The sequence below is a fragment of the Sarcophilus harrisii genome, chromosome 2, assembly GCF_902635505.1.
Source record: "Sarcophilus harrisii chromosome 2, mSarHar1.11, whole genome shotgun sequence".
Lineage (NCBI taxonomy): Eukaryota > Metazoa > Chordata > Mammalia > Dasyuromorphia > Dasyuridae > Sarcophilus > Sarcophilus harrisii.
In genome coordinates, this window is record NC_045427.1 from 495,271,491 (window position 1) to 495,289,088 (window position 17,598).

Here is a 17,598-nt window from a genome sequence, read left to right on the forward strand (position 1 = left end):
GAATTGGTAGGGGATTTAAAATATAGTCCCTTGGTCAGTGGTGGCAACAAAGGGAGGAGGGGGGTGATGGGTGTGGGGGCCTTCCTAGGAACCAGGGCTAAATAGAGAATATCAGATATGGATGTTAGTGGAGAATATGTCCAGTTTTAACAGTAGGTGCAGATAAGGAAACCACAATTCCTCTCTGTTCCATGCTAAATCCATCTTCTAGACTGAGGATGGGGCAGAGTACTTAGTAGGTATGGAGCCGGCGTTGGCGCTGCCACTGCTCAGCACCTTCCACTACGTGTCGAAGGGTAGATGCAACACCCAGAAGCATGTTTCCCAGGCCCTGCAGGAGCTTGGATGTCCACCGCAAAAGCTCTCTAAATAAAGAAGTTAAAGAAAGAAAGTCAGAGGGGTAGGGAACAGGAGAGGTGGTGCCCTTGGCCACTCTTAGGGTAAGGAGAGTCCAGAGTATTGTTTACTGACCTGAGCACCTTCTTGGGACCAAGTCCTTGAAAATCACAGCTCATGGAGTAGAGCCCATAGAACGTGGCCTTGACATTGAGGCTGCCAAAGAGGTCTCGGGGGTTCTGCTTATACACGTCAAATGTGATGCTGGCAATGTCCTTGCTGTGCTTTGGCTTCTCCCGGCCCAAACCATAGGAAAGCACCCCGCTCTAGAGGAGGACCATTGTGATTAATAAAACCTTCGGATCAACAGCCTTGGTCTGGAGATATGATCTCTTGCACTTCCTACAGGGGGCCCTTTCACATAAGCTAGTTCTTCACCAACCTTTCCCTCACCTCCCATCCACACAATGCCTAACTTCCTTATCCACCTCTCTATGTTTAGGCCATTCCCCTGGGATTCCTTTTAAGTTAAAGTAGTAGAGAGTAGACTATCCCATTAGGGACTAGATTGACAAGATGGTGGGAATGTAGGATCCTTGTGTGTAGTACTCACTCTGATGGGGCTCCAGGTCTGTCCTGCCTCCAGCACCATCAGACTTGTATCATCCTCCAGCATCTGAAAGAACTCTTCACTCTCCACACACGTCCCATCCTCCTCTAGCACCAGTGTCAGCACACCGCTCAGTAGCAAGGTTTCAAGTGCCTACCCAGTAAAATTCATATGAAAACAGATGCCATCAAGCACTCTCCTCTCTTCAGCATAAAACCTATTGGTTTCTTTGTCTCTTCTTTGCCCATCCCGAATCTCATCCAGCCTGCTACTACTTTTTCTTCTCCCTACTTAGTCTTTTTTCCGTGCTACTCTTTTCTTTGGCTTCTGTTTCCAGCCATCCTGAGGACTCACTCTTTCCCCTCCTGGAACTCCCTCCTTTATCTCTTCCATCTACTCTTCTATGGTTCTTTCTACTTCTCCCCTACAAAGCTACCCCCCCCTCCGCCGAAGTGCTCTAGAATCAATAGTATTCTCTTACCAGCAAGAACATGGACATCTTCCTGGCTTCCCTGTTTTTAATTGTCACACCACTGACATTTACTCTCCTACCACACCTACACTGTTATCTTACAGTCTGATCAGTTCCTTTATAGCACAGAAATCAAATGTGAAGTCTGCTGGCTACGGTACTCCCTAAGGCTGCCCAAACCAGATTAAAATGTCATTGGGAAATAGCTAACAAAATAATAATGCAATAGAACATAATGTTAATATAGGATTTCTAAGTCTGTAGGTGAACAGCATGAATCCTCATTACTCGGGACTGATTTAGTGACCCCTACTTTTATTTGAGTTTGATACCATGGCTCTAGAGGTTTCCTTGTCTGTTTTCCTGCAGCTGAGTATGACAGGGATAGCTAGGTAGCATGAAAGAGAGTCAGAAGACTTGAATTCAAATCCTGGCCTCAGTTAACCATCTATAAAATGAGTTGGAGGAAATGACAACCACAATATCTTTTCCAAGAAAACCCCAAATGGAGTCATAAAGACTTAGAAATGACTGAACAACAACAGGCATGATAGTCCCTAATTCAGTTTGGAGAGGCAACATTATACAGAGGAAAAGATGTTGGTTGAGAAATTGAAATTCAAGTTTAGACTGTCCCTTAATATCTACATAACTTTGGACAAGTAACAACCGTTCTAATTTCTGTTTCTTTACCTATAAAGTAAGGATGATCTCTGATACCTTTTTCAGCTCTAAATCTATTTATGGTATTTGTACTTCTTACTTTAAGCTTCTCTTTGCAACCTGGCTTCCAACCTTGTTACTCAACTGAAATCTCTCCAAAGTTGCCCAAGTTCCCCGTTTTGCTAAATCTGGTAGCCTATTCTCAGGTCCCATCCATCTTGAAATCTCTGCAGCATTTGGTACTGTTAAGCACCTTTTCCTCTTGGATACTATTGCTGGGTTTTAATGACTCCTCACTCCTGGTTCTCTTTTGCTGGCTCATCACTGATCCCCTAATTCTGGGGAAACCTCAAAGTTTTGTGCTGCTTTAATTTCTCTCTCTGCCTCTGTCTCTGTCTATCTCTCTGTCTTTACCTATCTCTTGCTCTGTCTCTCCTGTTGCTGTCTCTTTTGCTCTCTTACCTTTTCTCTCCCTGACCTCATCAGCTTCCATGTGTTTAATTATCTTATTTGTGCAACTGATTCACAGATCATCCAAAAACCCAGCTTCTCTTGACCTTTAGTCCCACATCACCAACTGCCATTTCAAATTTGATGTCCCATAGACATTTGGAACTCAACATAGAATTCATTATCTTTTCTCCACATCATCCCCACAGACTTACTTTTCTTACCAGATTTTCCTATTTCTATTATGTGCACCACCAATCTTATAACCTTGACATTAACTTTGACTCATTCTTCTTCACTCTACATATTCAGACAGCTGCCAAATGTTATTTCTACCTCAATACTTCTTGTATCCATCTCCTAACTCCTTATACCTTAATTTAGGCCCACATCACCTGTCTGCTGGACTATAACAGACTCCTAATGTATCACGTCTCAAGTTTCTCCTTCCTCTAATTTGTCTTCCACACAGATGATGAGTATTTTTAAAATACAAATCAGACTATGTTACTTCCCTACTCAATAAACTTCAATGACTCCCTACTGCTTCTAGGATAAAATATGAATGCCCCCATTTCACTAAAAACTTCATACCAATATGCTGGGGTTGAACTATCTTAGTTTGGGTTAAAATCCCTCATGAGAGCTAAAAGTAGGTAGCCACTTAGAATAACCAGGGGAAGGAAATAAGATACTTCTTTTAAAATACTTTACAGATCCCAGTCTATTCAGCCTCACTATACATTATTCCCCTTTCCTATTCTTAACAGTCCAGCCAAAATGGATTTCTCTTAGCTCCTTAGTACAATTGACCTCATGTTGTTGGTCATTCTCCATGCCTGCAATGCAACTCCTATTTGCCTTTACTTTAAGACTCAGGTCAAGCTTCTACATGAAGCCTTTCCTTATTCCTTTAATCTCTTTCTCAACTCTTATTGCCAAAGCTAGCATTTCTAATACAATATTAAATAGTAACGGTGATAGTGGGCAACCTTGTTTCACTCTTGATCTTATTGGGAATGGTTGCAGTTTGTCCCCATTACATATGATGCTTACTGCTGGTTTTAAATAGATGCTACTGATTATTTTAAGGAAAAGTCCATTTATTCCTATACTCTCAAGTGTTTTTAATAGGAATGGATGTTGGATTTTATCAAATGCTTTTCCTGCATCTATTGAAATGATCATATGGTTTTTATTACTTTGGTTATTAATATGGCCAATTATATCGATAGTTTTCCTAATATTGAACCAGCCCTGCTTTCTGGTATAAATCCTACTTGATCGTGGTATATTATCCTGGGGATGATTTTCTGTAGTCTTTTTGATTTCTTGTATCCATCTCCTAATGGATATTTTATTTAAGATTTTAGCATCAATATTCATTAAGGAGATTGGTCTATAATTTTCTTTCTCTGTTTTCAACCTACCTGGTTTAAGTATCAGTACCATGTCTGTGTCATAAAAGGAAATTGATAGGACTCCTTCATTCCCTATTTTTTTCAAATAGTTTATAAAGCACTGGGACTAATTGTTCTTTGAATGTTTGGTAGAATTCACATGTAAATCCATCTGGTCCTGGGGATTTTTTTTTAGGGAGTTCTTTAATAGCTTGTTCTATTTCTTTTTCTGAAATGGGACTATTTAAGCAATTTACTTCCTTCTCTGATAATCTGGGAAGCCTATATTTTTGGAGGTAGTCATCCATTTCACTTAGGTTATCAAATTTATTGGCATAAAGTTGGCAAAGTAACCCCTTATTTCTTTAATTTCCTCTTCATTGATGGAAAGTTCTCCCTTTTCATTTTTAAGACTACTAATTTGATTTTCCTCTCTCCTTTTTCTAATCAGATTTACCAAAGGTTTATTAATTTTATTGGTTTTTTCATAAAACCAACTCTTAGTTTTATTTATTAGTTCAATTTTTTTTAACTTTCAATATTATTAATTTCTCCTTTCAATTTTAGAATTTCAAGTTTAGTAATTGATTGGGGGTTTTTAATTTGGTCTTTTTCTAACTTTTTAAGTTGCAAGCCCAGTTCATTGACCTTCTCTTTCTCTTTTATTCAAGTAAGCCTCTAAAGATATAAAATTTCCCCTTCTTACCGCTTTGGCTGCATCCCACACATTTTGGTATGATGTCTCACCATTGTCATTATCTTGAGTGAAATTATTAATTGTGTTTATAATTTGCTGTTTCACCCAATCATTCTTTAAGATGAGATTATTTAGTTTCCAATTACTTTTTGGTCTATTTACACCTAACTTTTTGTTGAATGTAGTTTTTATTTCATTGTGATCTGAAAAGAAAGCATTTACTATTTCTGCCTTCCTGCATTTAATTTTGAGGTCTTTATGTCCTAATATATGGTCAATTTTTGTGTAGGTCATGAAGCCTTTCCTAATCCCATCTTGTGACTTCCCTCCCTGTATTTAGCTGTCTTATATTTATTGTATATTTATTCTGTATTCTTAGGTATGTATGTGTCTCTTCCCTCCCTGCCTCCCCCCAATATATCAGCAGCACCTGGCACATAATTGCTTAATAAATGCTGATTTTTGGATTGATTCTTAAACTGAAGGTAAGAAGTCTGTGATCTCCCTCGTTAGTGTCTCATATCCTCACTTTCATACTTTTTAACATTTTAAAAATAATACTTTTATTAACATATTTTTCTACTTTCAGTTTTATTGACATTTTGTTTATGCATCACATATAATTAAAAGATTATTCCTGATTTGTGGTAAAAACTAATAATATAGTGAAAGTTGAAAGTTCATACAACATCCCTCCCTATGTTTCTATTAAAAAAAAGAATAACAAATCTATCTTCTCTCTCTGCTACTTCCCACTTTACTGGGGGTAAAAAAAAACCAAATTTCTTTTAACAAATATATATTATTTTGTAAAACAAACTCCCAATAGCTATACATAAGATGTTTGTATCTCATCTCATATCCTAAATCCATCATATCTGAATCCTTTTTACTGTACTATCTCATGTTCTCACCATTTTCTGTCTAAAGGACACAGATCTATAGATATGACAGACATGCAGTCCCTACTCACTTTTTCTAGCAGTTCTTCACGGGTGGCAGCAGTCAGACCTTTTCTAGTAGTTCGTTTGTGGTCACAGACCCGGAAAGGACGCTGTGGTGGCGGAGCGGATGCCCAGACCCGACGACCAAACTCGGAACCCACATTGGATACTGACCTGGGAGTCAGGGGTGGGGGGGGGGGGGAATGTTAGAAGTGATCAGGGCAGGGCACAGGGACTAGGGCCACAGCATTGGGAGAAAACAGGTTGGAGGAAACAGGCAAGCAGGAGAGATGATTCTGAGATAGGCTTAGAAAAGAAAAGATGGAAATATCATACAACTTGAGGGGAAAAGTGAGGGGAGAACAAAACCATTACAGAACTGTGAGTGAGAAGAGGTGGTGCTGAGTGGAGAGACCCTCTTTAATGGGGCATTAATGGCATAAATTGGGTGGCGTACCCAGGGGCATAGAAGAGGGGCTATTTCTGTCTAGGGAGTAGTCTAGCCCATATCACATTTGCTTTGTTTGATGTTGGGAGGGAGGTAGAAGAGAAAGGATCATAGGAAAGGACTTACCTGAGCAAGGAAGTAGGATTCCAAGCTGAGATATAATCCTTGGCTTTGGTGTATTCCATGATCAGGGAGGTGGTGGGTAGCACCACAGTCTCCCACAGTTTTTGCTAGGGGATTCCTCTCTTGAGAGACTGGTTCAGAATTGGTACAGCTGTTGATTTCTGTTACCAGGCCTGGGATTTAAGCGCCAGGAGATGTTGTGGGGAATGAGTCAGGGTCGGACTCTGGCCTCCCCACCTGGACAGGAAGTAGGGCAAAGTCCAAGAGAACTGGGACTTGGGGGAAGAGAAAAAGGGAGGGGCCTAGAGGGAGTTGGTGGACGAACCAAATCTGGTGGGATTTTGATGTTCTTGGGCTAAAAATGGGAAGGGAGCAATTCGAGTAATTGGGAATTGGGGAAAGGGAACAGTGATTTTATAGTACTTACATATCAGTTTCTTTGGAAGTAATTTCTAGGAATGGCTTTTGCCCAGTGATCTGGCTGAATCCCCAACCTTCTGTTCCCTCACCAATAGTCTTTGTTGTAGGATTTGTTTCTATCTGCTGCAAAAGTTAAAAGCTAAAAACTACAATTTTCTTTTTTTTTTTTCACTTGGTAAAAGATAAAGATTTTTTCTTTTTCTTTTTTTTTAAATTACTATAGCTTTTTATTTACAAGATATATGCATAGGTAATTTTTCAGCATTGACAAGTGCAAATCCTTTTGTTCCAACTTTTCCCCTCCTTCCCCCCACCCCTTCCCCCAGATAGCAGGTTGACCAATATATGTTAAATATGTTAAGGTATAAGTCAAATACAATATATGTATACATGTCCAAACAATTATTTTGCTGTATAAAAAGAGTCGGACTTTGAAATAGTGTACAATTAGCCTATGAAGGAAATCAAAAATGCAGGTGGACAAAAATAGAGGGATTGGGAATTCTATGTAATGGTTCATAGTCATCTCCCAGAGTTCTTTTGCTGGGTGTAGCTTATTCAATTTATTATTGCTCTATCGGAACTGATTTGGTTCATCTCATCATTGAAGAGAGGCACGTCCATCAGAATTGATCATCATATAGTATTGTTGTTGAAGTATATAATGATCTCTTGGCCCTGCTCATTTCACTCAGCATCAGTTCATGTAAGTCTCTCCAGGCCTTTCTGAAATCATCCTGTTGGTCATTTCTTACAGAACAATAATATTCCATAACATTCATATACCACAATTTATTCAGCCATTCTCCAATTGCTGGGCAGCCATTCAATTTCCAGTTTCTAGCCACTACAAAGAGACCTGCCACAAACATTCTTGCACATAGAGGTCCCTTTCCCTTCTTTAAAATCTCTTTGGGATATAAGCCCAGTAGTAACATTGCTGAGTTAAAGGATATGCACAGAAACTACAATTTTCAACTAGAGGGATGGGGAAATGATGTTTGCAATTTGAGAAGTCTACAGAATTGGCAATATATTTGTTATTAAATTATTTTTCTGTCACGTCTGACCCCTGTTTACTTTGTTTCCTAGTTGCCCTTAAGATAAATGATAGATAGGTGATAGATATTTAATGGGAATAGAAAGATTTGTCATTAATGGTCCAGGGGCCAATTGAAAGTAAAAGCCTGAATATCTGGAGGAAAATCAGAAATACTAGGTTTGGGTAACATCAGCCTGTCTATAAGAATACTTACTACCTTCTAAGGCTGCTGGGGATACAAGAAAGACAAAGCCAGGCTCTCTGAAGGGACTCCATTCTAATAGAATATGCAAACGATTATATACAATCTATGTAACAGAAAAAATCAGAGATAATCTCAGAGGAAAAACCCTAGGATAGCTGAGTGGCATAGTGGCTAGAATGCAGGATCTGGAGTCAGGAAGACTTAAAATCTTGAGTTCAGATATGGGCTCAGACACTAGCTGTGTGACCCTAAGAAGTCACTTAACCCTGTTTGCCTCAGTTACTTCATCTGTAAAAAAGAAGAAAATGACAAATCATTCCTAGTGTCTTTGCTGAAGAAACCCCAAATGAAAAGTCAGACAGGACTACAACAATAGGGGGAAAAACACTGGTGGGGTGGGGAGCAGGAAGGGAGAGAAAGGAAAAGAGAAACTTTCTTGGAGAAGATGGGATTTGAACTGACACCTGAAGAAGCCGGGGAAGCCAGGAGGTGGAAAGGAAAATCATACCAGGCATGTGTAATTCCCCCTAAAATCTGTTTCTCAGGCTCTTGGTTTATTCCCTCTTCCAAACTTTCCATGTACTTGGATTAGATGTCCAGAAACTCTAGGTTCAAATTCTAGCTTCTCTGCTTACCACATATGAGCTCAATCAATTCACTCAATATTTTCCTATCCCTGCTTCCTCATTTAGAGCATATGGCTATCTCACTGATTAAATCTTATGATCTTAGAAAGACCCAGAAATCCTCTCTGTCCACTTCCTTAAGATACTGCATATGCTCTTGATAAATGTTGAATTGAAATTTTTTTCATTTTATTTTGTAAAAGTTTTTTGAAATTTCATTAAATTTTTTATTTTATTAATTTTATCCACAATCTGTCCTATAAATAAGCTAAAAGTTGGGAGTTGAGGGTGATGATGGGGTTCTGAAGAATTGAATTTTTAATCTTATAGTTTCTTATATAATTGTCAAATCAGACTGCTCACTATCTCCTCTATTTGCTCACTGTCTCATTCCAAGTATTCCCTCTTCCCCTTCTCTCTACTTTATCTGAATTCTACCCACTCTTAAAAGTTTAATTCAAGTACTACCTCCTCAAAGTCCTTCCCATCCTCTAATAGTTAACACTAGACCAGATAGACGACACTTAAGAATTAGGTTTTATTATTTGTTGGCATATGTATGCATTGTTTCACAAATAGATTTTTAAGCTCCTTGAGGTCCACAGACGGTAACACAAAAACTTTTTCATGATAGGCACTCAATTGGTTGAATAGAACTGAATTGCTTGATTTGACATGAGCCTGACCTGGAGAACTGGAAGCTGGGGAGCGGATCACCATTTGGGAACTGGAGAACGATGAATAGCGCGGGAAGATAGGAGGCCAAAAAGGGAGAAAGGCTTTGGATTCCCTTTTCTGTTTTTTTCCTTCCCCCATTCCTCCACACACGGAAGAGAGAAGTAAAAACTAAGGAAGGCACAGAGGTTGGCTGGGGGCGGGAAGGGGAGGCAGAAATTCGGTCTTTTAAGGGGGAGGCGCTGGGGAGAAAAAGGAATGAGGCACTCTACTCACACATCCCAGACCGAGGAAATTTATCTGCACCCCCTCAGTTCATCCAGTTTCCTGGGGGAGGCGGAGCCCTCTTTTTCACGCCTAGACTTGCGGGAACTCAGGGTAGGGAGGGGCAGCAGGATAGGCTCAGGGATGAGCTCCACCCGAACTTCCCCAGCTCCCACCTGTCCCAGCCCCAGCCCCAGCGAACTGACAGGCTTAGTACCTGACTGGCCACCCTGGGTCACCACCTTTCGCTTTTTTCTGGGGTCACCTAGTTTCGCCCCCCAGCATTGCTCTCTCGGCCTGGTGAGTCTCCCAGCTCTCTCCCTCATTCACAGCATAACTCTTCCCCTCCCCCCTTCCGTCCTTCCCCTGTAGAGGAGGCTTGGGTTAAGAGAGAGGGGCTGAGCAGAGGAGTGGGGAAGGGGTCAAATCTCCTATGCCCTGGGAGTCAAGCTGAGAGAGACAGGATTCGGGTTCTCAGAGGGGAGCACAAGTCTCTTGGGCTGGGGAGATGCCCCAAAGCTTAGGCGGTGGGGTGGCAGGAAGGGTGAAGAAGAGAACACCTGAGTTCTAGGAAGGGGAAGAGTGAGACGTGGGAAACGTGGAGGCTGTGGGCAAGGTTGGTCCTACGGGTGGCACTATGGCAAGGAGAATGAGAAGCACCAGGGGAGACGTTTGTCCAGTTCTGACATCCTGATCTCTACCCTTCAGTCCCCATTTTTTCCTCTCCCCCTCCCCTCTCCCAGGATGAAGCTGTTCTGCCTCCAGCCCCCGGGCAATGAGACTCTTCTGAGTTCCCCGGCCTCGAGGGCCACGGGCACTGTGTTCTTGCTGCTGGCTGCCGTGCTAGGGCTGCCCGGCAATGGCTTCGTGGTGTGGAGCCTCGCGGGCTGGAGGCCGGCGCGGGGAAGGCCCCTGGTGGCCACCCTGGTGCTGCATCTGGCCCTGGCCGACGGCGCGGTGCTGATGCTCACCCCACTCTTCGTGGCTTTTCTGGTTGGCCAGGCGTGGCCCCTGGGCCACACGGGCTGCAAAGCGGTGTACTACGTGTGCGCGGTCAGTATGTACGCCAGCGTCCTGCTCACCGCCCTGCTGAGCCTGCAGCGCTGCCTGGCCGTCACCCGTCCCTTCCTGGCTCCCACTCTGCGCAGCCCGGCCTTGGCCCGACGACTGCTGCTTGGCGTCTGGGCAGCCGCTCTGCTCCTGGCGCTGCCCGCAGCCACCTACAGACACCTGTGGGGGGGACGCGTGTGCCAGCTGTGCCATCCTTCACCTGCTGCGGCCGCAGCTCACCTGGCGTTGGAGACCCTGACGGCTTTCGTGCTGCCCTTCGGCTTGGTACTGGGCTGCTACGGAGTGACTCTGGCCCGGCTGCGGAGCGGGCGCTGGGGGGCCGGACGCCAGGGCGTGCGCGCAGGCCGTCTAGTGAGTGCCATCGTGCTGGCTTTCGGCTTGCTCTGGGCTCCCTACCACGCTGTCAACTTGCTGCAAGCAGTGGCCGCCTTGGCACCTTCCAATGGGTCTCTGGCGAGACTTGGGGGGGCAGGCCAGGCCGCCAGGGCCGGGACCACAGCTTTGGCTTTCTTCAGCTCCAGCGTCAACCCCATTCTCTACGTTTTTGCTGCCGGGGACCTTTTGCCCCGGGCTGGACCTCGATTCCTCACCCGAATCTTCGAAGGCTCAGGGGAGGCACGGGGGGAAGGTCGTTCCCACGAAGGAACGATGGAGCTGCGAGCTACTAGGCGCTTGGGAGGAGCAGGGCAGGATCAAGGGAATGGGGACCCCGGCGGTGGAGTCCAAGGGATAGGCTCAGATTGCAAAGGCTGAAGTTGCATCTTCCTTTCCCTCTATTTCTCCAACACTTTTTTCCCTACCAGCTCCCTATCTATGTTTGAACCCAGAATCCAGGGGTACTACCCCTCCTCCCCCCACACTTCTGCCCGACTCCTTACTGGCCCAGAGACTTGTGACAAGAAGTTTACTGTGCAGCCCTAAGGGGGGAGTCACTCCAGGCCCACAGAACTCAGGGAGCAGGATTTGTTGTGTTTGGCTTATTTTTATGTATGTGCCCAGCTATGCTGACCAATAGTGCCAGAGGTGTCAGATTGTAAATACAGTGGATCCATTTACACAACGTTATTCCTATTGTTTGTGTCTTCTTTCCAGCCAACATAAAAATTCAAGGATATTTTAAAGGTCTCTTTTCTCCTCCACAACTGTAAAGCTAGGGTTGGGTTATCTTAGTTTGGGAAATTCTCTCATAAAAGCTGGGACTAGACAGCCATCTAGGGAGCAACATAGGGAGGTGCAAGATTATATAAAATCGTTTTAGTACCCCCCAATTTTGCCCTGCCAGATGGCACATAGGGTATTCTTTTTTCATTAAATTGTTTTTCAAGTCAAGATCCACCCTTTCTCTTTTCCTTTTTCTGTGTCCACCATTGAGAAAACAAGAAAAACATTTATTTTGATTGATTACCCAAATGTGAGTTGGTCTGTTACAATGATTCCAAAATGCTTCTTGCCATAAAAGCTTCTCCCTTTAATATCAGTATTTGCCTAATCAAGTCAATTCAACCTTTATTTAGGGCCATTATGTTTAAGACTTTGTATTATGTCTTCTCCCTATTTAATTCATCCTCTTCTCAGCTTTCAACCGGATTTCCCAAAGCATGACCATGCCTCTTGTTAATGCTCAGAAGAATCAAAATGATAAGTAATCCAAAAGTCAATGGAAAGAACACAGTTTGTATTAACAAGTTGCAATATATTGCCAGCAATGATTTCTGTTGAAGAAATGGTAGGGATAAGTTAGGATTTTTATAATTTGGAAAAGAAATATATTAGTCATATCATACACACACAAAGAGAAAGTAGATAGATAGCCCAAGTGTTATATTGGTTCCCTGTGATGCTAAAAGAATCTGAGGAAGGTTTTCAAAAATGGTAAACTCCTAAGAGATTTTTTTTTTTTTTTTTGCTGAGGCAATTGGAGTTAAATGACTTGCCCTGGGTCACATATCTAGGAAGTGTTAAGTGTCTGAGGCCAATTTTGAACTCAAGTCCTCCTAACTTCAGGGCTCGTACTTTATCCACTGGGACACCTAGATGCCCCGCTAAGAGGAGATTTCTAGAAAAGCATAAACAAGACTCATGCAGGATGGAAGGCATGAAAAGTTTGTGATCTCTGTGGCTAAAGGAATAAAGTGGTGCATCTATCCAAGAAAGTTGGATTGCTTGTTACAAAGAAAATTGAAAGTATTGGGGCCTTGTTAATGCTGTAAAGTTACCCATGTATATATCCTGTAAATAAAAGGCTATTAAATAAAAAGAAAAAGAAAAAAAAAAAGAAAGTATTGGGGCCATGTTATAGGAAAGTAATTTTAAAGTGTTGATTTAGAGTGTACAAAATAGATTTGTTCTGATTCAGAAGAAAAGCTAATTCCCTCCTTAACCTGACACTGTCCTTTTTCCAGACCCCTGCAAATATCCATGTATCTGGCATCGAACAGGGCTAGAACCAAGAGACAAAATATCATGCCATTAAAATAGGGGTGAAAGCCAGGCTGGGATGATGATGATGATGATGATGTGTGTGTGTATGTGTGTTGCAAGGGTTTGGAAGGAGAGGACCTAAGTAATAAAGAGATTAGATGTGACATAGCAAGGAACAAAGGGTGAAGTAGCTCTCATGTATTCACCAAAATAAGATTTGGGATCTGTTTAAAGACAGCAAATGCTGCTTCCTTTCCTGGAATTTCCCTTCCCTCTTCTTAAGTTCTCCTTGCTATTCTTTCTCACTTGTCATCCATAGACCTCCTATATCTGGTTCTCTCAAACTTATGGAAACCAAATGCTATTTTACTATGAATTCAACCAGATTATTGGGTTCTATAGAGAATACTTTGAATAAACGTAATTTTGCTTAATTATTAGTTATAAGTTTGCTTAATAATTTTGCTCTATCTAATTTGGTTGGGAACTTCCACTTAAACTCAAGTCCCATAAAGCTAGAAAAAGCAAAGCTCCTAATTGGGACTCAAAAAGAATAGTTTTAAAGTAATGGTATTGTGGTGAGAATGTCTGCCTTTTTTTTTTTTTTTTTTTTTTTTTAAATTTAATAGCTTTTTATTTACAGGTTATATGTATGGGTAACTTTACAGCATTAACAATTGCCAGACCTCTTGTTCCAATTTTTCTTACCCCCCACCCCCTCCCCCAGATGGCAGGATGACCAGTAGATGTTAAATATATTAATATATAAATTAGATACACAATAAGTATGCATGACCAAACTGTTATTTTGCTGTACAAAAAGAATCAGACTCTGAAATATTGTACAATTAGCTTGTGAAGGAAATCAAAAATGCAGGTGGGCAAAAATATAGGGATTGGGAATTCAATGTAATGGTTTTTAGTCATCTCCCAGAGTTCTTTCTTTGGGCGAGGCTGGTTCAGTTCATTACTGCTCCATTGGAAATGATTTGGTTGATCTCCTTGCTGAGGATGGCCAGGTCCATCAGAACTGGTCATCATATAGTATTGTTCTTGAAGTATATAATGATCTCCTGGTCCTGCTCGTTTCACTCAGCATCAGTTCGTGTAAGTCTCTCCAGGCCTTTCTGAAATCATCCTGTTGGTCATTTCTTACAGAACAATAATATTCCATAATATTCATATACCACAATTTATTCAGCCATTCTCCAACTGATGGGCATCCACTCAGTTTCCAGTTTCTAGCCACTACAAAGAGGGCTGCCACAAACAGAGAATGTCTGCCTTTAAAGCAATTGACTCAGTTTCTATTTCTGGCCAATGAAATTAAAGTCTGGGGTGTTATGTGGCACAGGCCTGGATGGAACGCCAGGCCTGGAGTCGGAAAAATTCATCTTCTTGAGTTCAAATGTGATCTCAGACACTTATCAGCTGTGTGCAAGTTACAACTCTGTTTACCTTAGTTTCTTATCTATAAAGTGAGCTGGCTTAGGAAAAGGCAAACCATTCTAGTATCTTACCAAGAAAACCCCCAAAATGAGTCAATGAAGAATCAGATATGATTGAAAAATGATTTAACTTCCTTATGTTTCAGGACCTGTGCTAAGAGCTGGAACTTGAGTAATTAGTAAAAGATTAGGGTCTTATTACCAAGAAATGGGGAGGAATGCAATCTTTTCTCTGGTACAGGGAAGGCATAGTATCACCTTTGGTTCAAACAAAAATTAAGTATATCCATTCATGTACCACAGAGGAATTGAAGTCTTAGATTCTTCAATTAGGCCCATACTTGAGTCATGGAGTCTTGTGGAAAATGGAGTCCTTTCTTCTTGCATCTTCCTAGGATGAGATACACTTGTGTACCTATCAAGATAAAGGGTGGAGGGGAAAAGGAGGAAGAGAGAAATTTGTTGTCTACACTTGTGTGTAGAAATGTCTTGTGTGTAGACATGTCTACATGACATACACATATGAATACATAGACTCTAGCATCTTCCCTCCCACATCAACCTCTGTGACTACTCCTTGCCTAAAATTTGGCAAAGGTAAAGGAGAAAATCCAAACAATTTTAGTATGCTATGGATGCCTATGTAACATTAAAAAATCATGACACATGAATTGTTCAGATGCTTAGGCTGGAATATGGTGCTGCAAAACATTAAGATGAAAGGAGATGAATATTTTGTGCCTATTTCTTATTGGTGAGAAGGAAAGAAGAGTTGAAAGGGAATATATGAGGGATTTTTTTTAGACTTAATATCTGTGTGATAGTCACCAATCTGTGGATTGGTTTTTCTTCTATTAGTAAAATGAGAGAGCTGGGACAGATGACCTCTAACTCTCTTTACATCTCTTAATCCTATAATCTTATGAAAACTATCATTGACTGGTTTCTTTAGAAGCAATTTGATTCTGGGTGAAGTGGTTTCTTTCCCAGCCCAGATTATTGTTCAAGATTTTTGAAACAGAGATTTAACATAGTTCACTCTCACACTATGTCTCCCATACTGTATCTCTTCAGTGTTTGAAAATTTTCACTTCAGAACTCAGTCCTTGTGGTTTCAGCCCAAAGTCTTTCTTCATATCCTTTGAGTGACTGTTATTTGGTCATTTTACCCCCATTCCTCCAGTAAAACAACAGAGTTGGGGGAGGGTAAAATTACCCGGCAATCATCTTTACTTCCTGCATCTTTTCAGAGAATGAAACAAGAGGAAGTAAGTTGCTGAGACTATAGCAAGAAGGATCATAGTCAGATAAAAGAAAGTCCTCACATAAAATAACCTCTGGGACAAAAGAACAACTGCATAGGGAAGCGCTCCAAATGAAGGAGGCTCCCTTTTATTCTGATAGTCACCCTACCTTGATGCAAAGGTAGGGACAAAGTAGCATTTGATGGTATGTCTTACCCAGAATCCTTTTTGAGATACTTTCCATCTTTTTGTCCTTGTAATAATAATAACATTTTGTAGGGCTTTAAAGTTACCAAAGTACTTTGCAAACATCCTCTCATCCTCACAATAGCTCTGAAATATAGGTGCTGCTATTATCTTCATTTTATAGATGAGGAAACTGATGATAATTGAAATAAAGTAGCTCACCCAGGTTTATACAGCTTACACAATAAGTGTTGGGGGCTGGATTTGAATTCAGGTCTTCTTGACTCTAAGTCTAGCACTATGCCATCTAACTGCCTTTGGTCTGATTGGCCAATTCCACCTTTTCTATTGTCAATTGGGTCTCAGGCTCAACTTTTTTTTCTCTTTACTTAATAGTATTTTTTTTTTTTTACAATTACATGTAAAGATAGTTTTCAACATTCACTTTTATAAGAATTTAAGTTCCAAATTTTTCTATTTCTCTCCCTCTCTCTCCTTTCTCACCCTACTTCTCGAGACAACAAGCAGTCTATTGTATGTTAAACATGAATAATGACATTAATCATATTTCCTCATTACATATGTTGTAAAAGAAGAGTCAAGACAAAAATGAAAAAGGAAAAAAAGTTTAAAAAATGAAAATACTATGCTTTGATCTGCATTCAGATTCCATAGTTCTTTCTCTAGATGTGGATGGCATTTTCCATCATAGTCCCTTGGAACTGTCTTGGATCGTTGTATTACTGCAAATTTATCATAGCTGATTGTCACAATGTTGCTGTTATTGTGTATGAACATTGTATACTTCTGGTCCTGCTCACTTTCCTCAGCACCAATTCTTGTAAGTCTCCTCAGGTTTTTCTGACATAATTTCTTACAGCACAACTGAATTTTCTGAAATCATCTTGCTCATTTCTTATAGCACAACATTATTCCATTACATTCATATACCACAACTTGTTCCATTTCCCCATTTGATAGGTATCTGCTCAATTTCCAATTCTTTGCCACAATGAAGAGAATCTCGTTCTTCTTAATAAAGAACCTACTTAGGCTCCTACTCAAAATCAAAACCTCTTTCATTTTCTCTGTGGGGCAGATCAGTGTGGAAGAATCCAGAGGCTGCCAAATTGGTAGAGTTAATAACTTTCATATAATGTGCCTTCATACAATAATTCTGTGAGGTAAGGAGTTGTACCTTTATATATATATATATATATATATCATTACCTTTATAGCTCAGAGAGGTTAGGCAAATTACCTATAGGTAGGTATTGTCAGAACAAGGACTTGAACCCAGGACTTCTGAAACCAATGCCAATACTCTTTCTGTTATGCTATGCTGCTCCCTAGTTTTATGCCCCTTAACTAACCCTCCAGATGTCTAGATCTATAATTTTGAGAATATATATACTTGCACATCAGCTTTAAGGACAAATGATGGGGACTGGAGGGCAAATGAGAATTTTGATCCAAACTCAGGAAAGTAAATTGGAGCTAATATCTCCTGAGGGAAGATGGACTGGCTTTCAGATGAATCTTAGTCTGTTTTAGTCTGGGAGTCTTCTTCCACTTACATTGTAAACAAGAATGGATCTAAATCTTGGGATTGCCTTAAAATCAACAAATCCTTTGGATTCAACCTAATGGGCTGAAGAGGGAAAAGATTCTGGGTTTTCCCAGTCATATCCTTGGCTGACTTGGAAATTTTAAATGAGTGAACTGAACTAGATCATGTCTAATATTCATTCTAGCTTGAATTTTATGCTGATATGGGGATGACAAAATGGAGATCAGAAAGGAAGGATGGAAAACACTTAAAGTGGGGAAGGGAAAGGGAGATAAGATTCATC

General features: G+C 41.0%; 2 protein-coding genes across 2 annotated transcripts; one reads left to right on the top strand and one right to left on the bottom strand.

The window, feature by feature from the left end:
* Positions 1-43: 43 nt before the first annotated feature.
* On the bottom strand, positions 44-6,391 carry CIDEB (cell death inducing DFFA like effector b). Its single transcript, XM_003755899.3, has 5 exons — positions 6,147-6,391; positions 5,602-5,746; positions 950-1,099; positions 472-662; positions 44-365 (listed from the first exon to the last, which is right to left on the bottom strand). The coding sequence occupies exons 1-5, from the start codon at positions 6,203-6,205 to the stop codon at positions 233-235; spliced, it is 678 nt and encodes a 225-aa protein (XP_003755947.1). The 5' UTR covers positions 6,206-6,391; the 3' UTR covers positions 44-232.
* Positions 6,392-9,511: 3,120 nt separating this feature from the next.
* Positions 9,512-11,791, top strand: LTB4R2 (leukotriene B4 receptor 2). The gene is made up of 2 exons (XM_031955099.1): positions 9,512-9,675; positions 10,119-11,791. Exon 2 carries the CDS (start codon positions 10,120-10,122, stop codon positions 11,197-11,199), a length of 1,080 nt encoding a protein of 359 aa, XP_031810959.1. The 5' UTR covers positions 9,512-9,675; position 10,119; the 3' UTR covers positions 11,200-11,791.
* Positions 11,792-17,598: the final 5,807 nt, after the last annotated feature.

Excerpts from the sequence above, each read along its gene's own strand:
- CIDEB (XM_003755899.3), bottom strand. The coding sequence starts at position 6,205 with ATGGAATACACCAAAGCCAAGGATTATATCTCAGCTTGGAATCCTACT. Across the intron at positions 663-949 it reads AGACCTGGAGCCCCATCAGA|AGCGGGGTGCTTTCCTATGG; the intron begins GTGAGTACTACA and ends GTCCTCCTCTAG. Across the intron at positions 366-471 it reads GGTCCCAAGAAGGTGCTCAG|AGAGCTTTTGCGGTGGACAT; the intron begins GTCAGTAAACAA and ends TTCTTTATTTAG.
- LTB4R2 (XM_031955099.1), top strand. The coding sequence starts at position 10,120 with ATGAAGCTGTTCTGCCTCCAGCCCCCGGGCAATGAGACTCTTCTGAGT.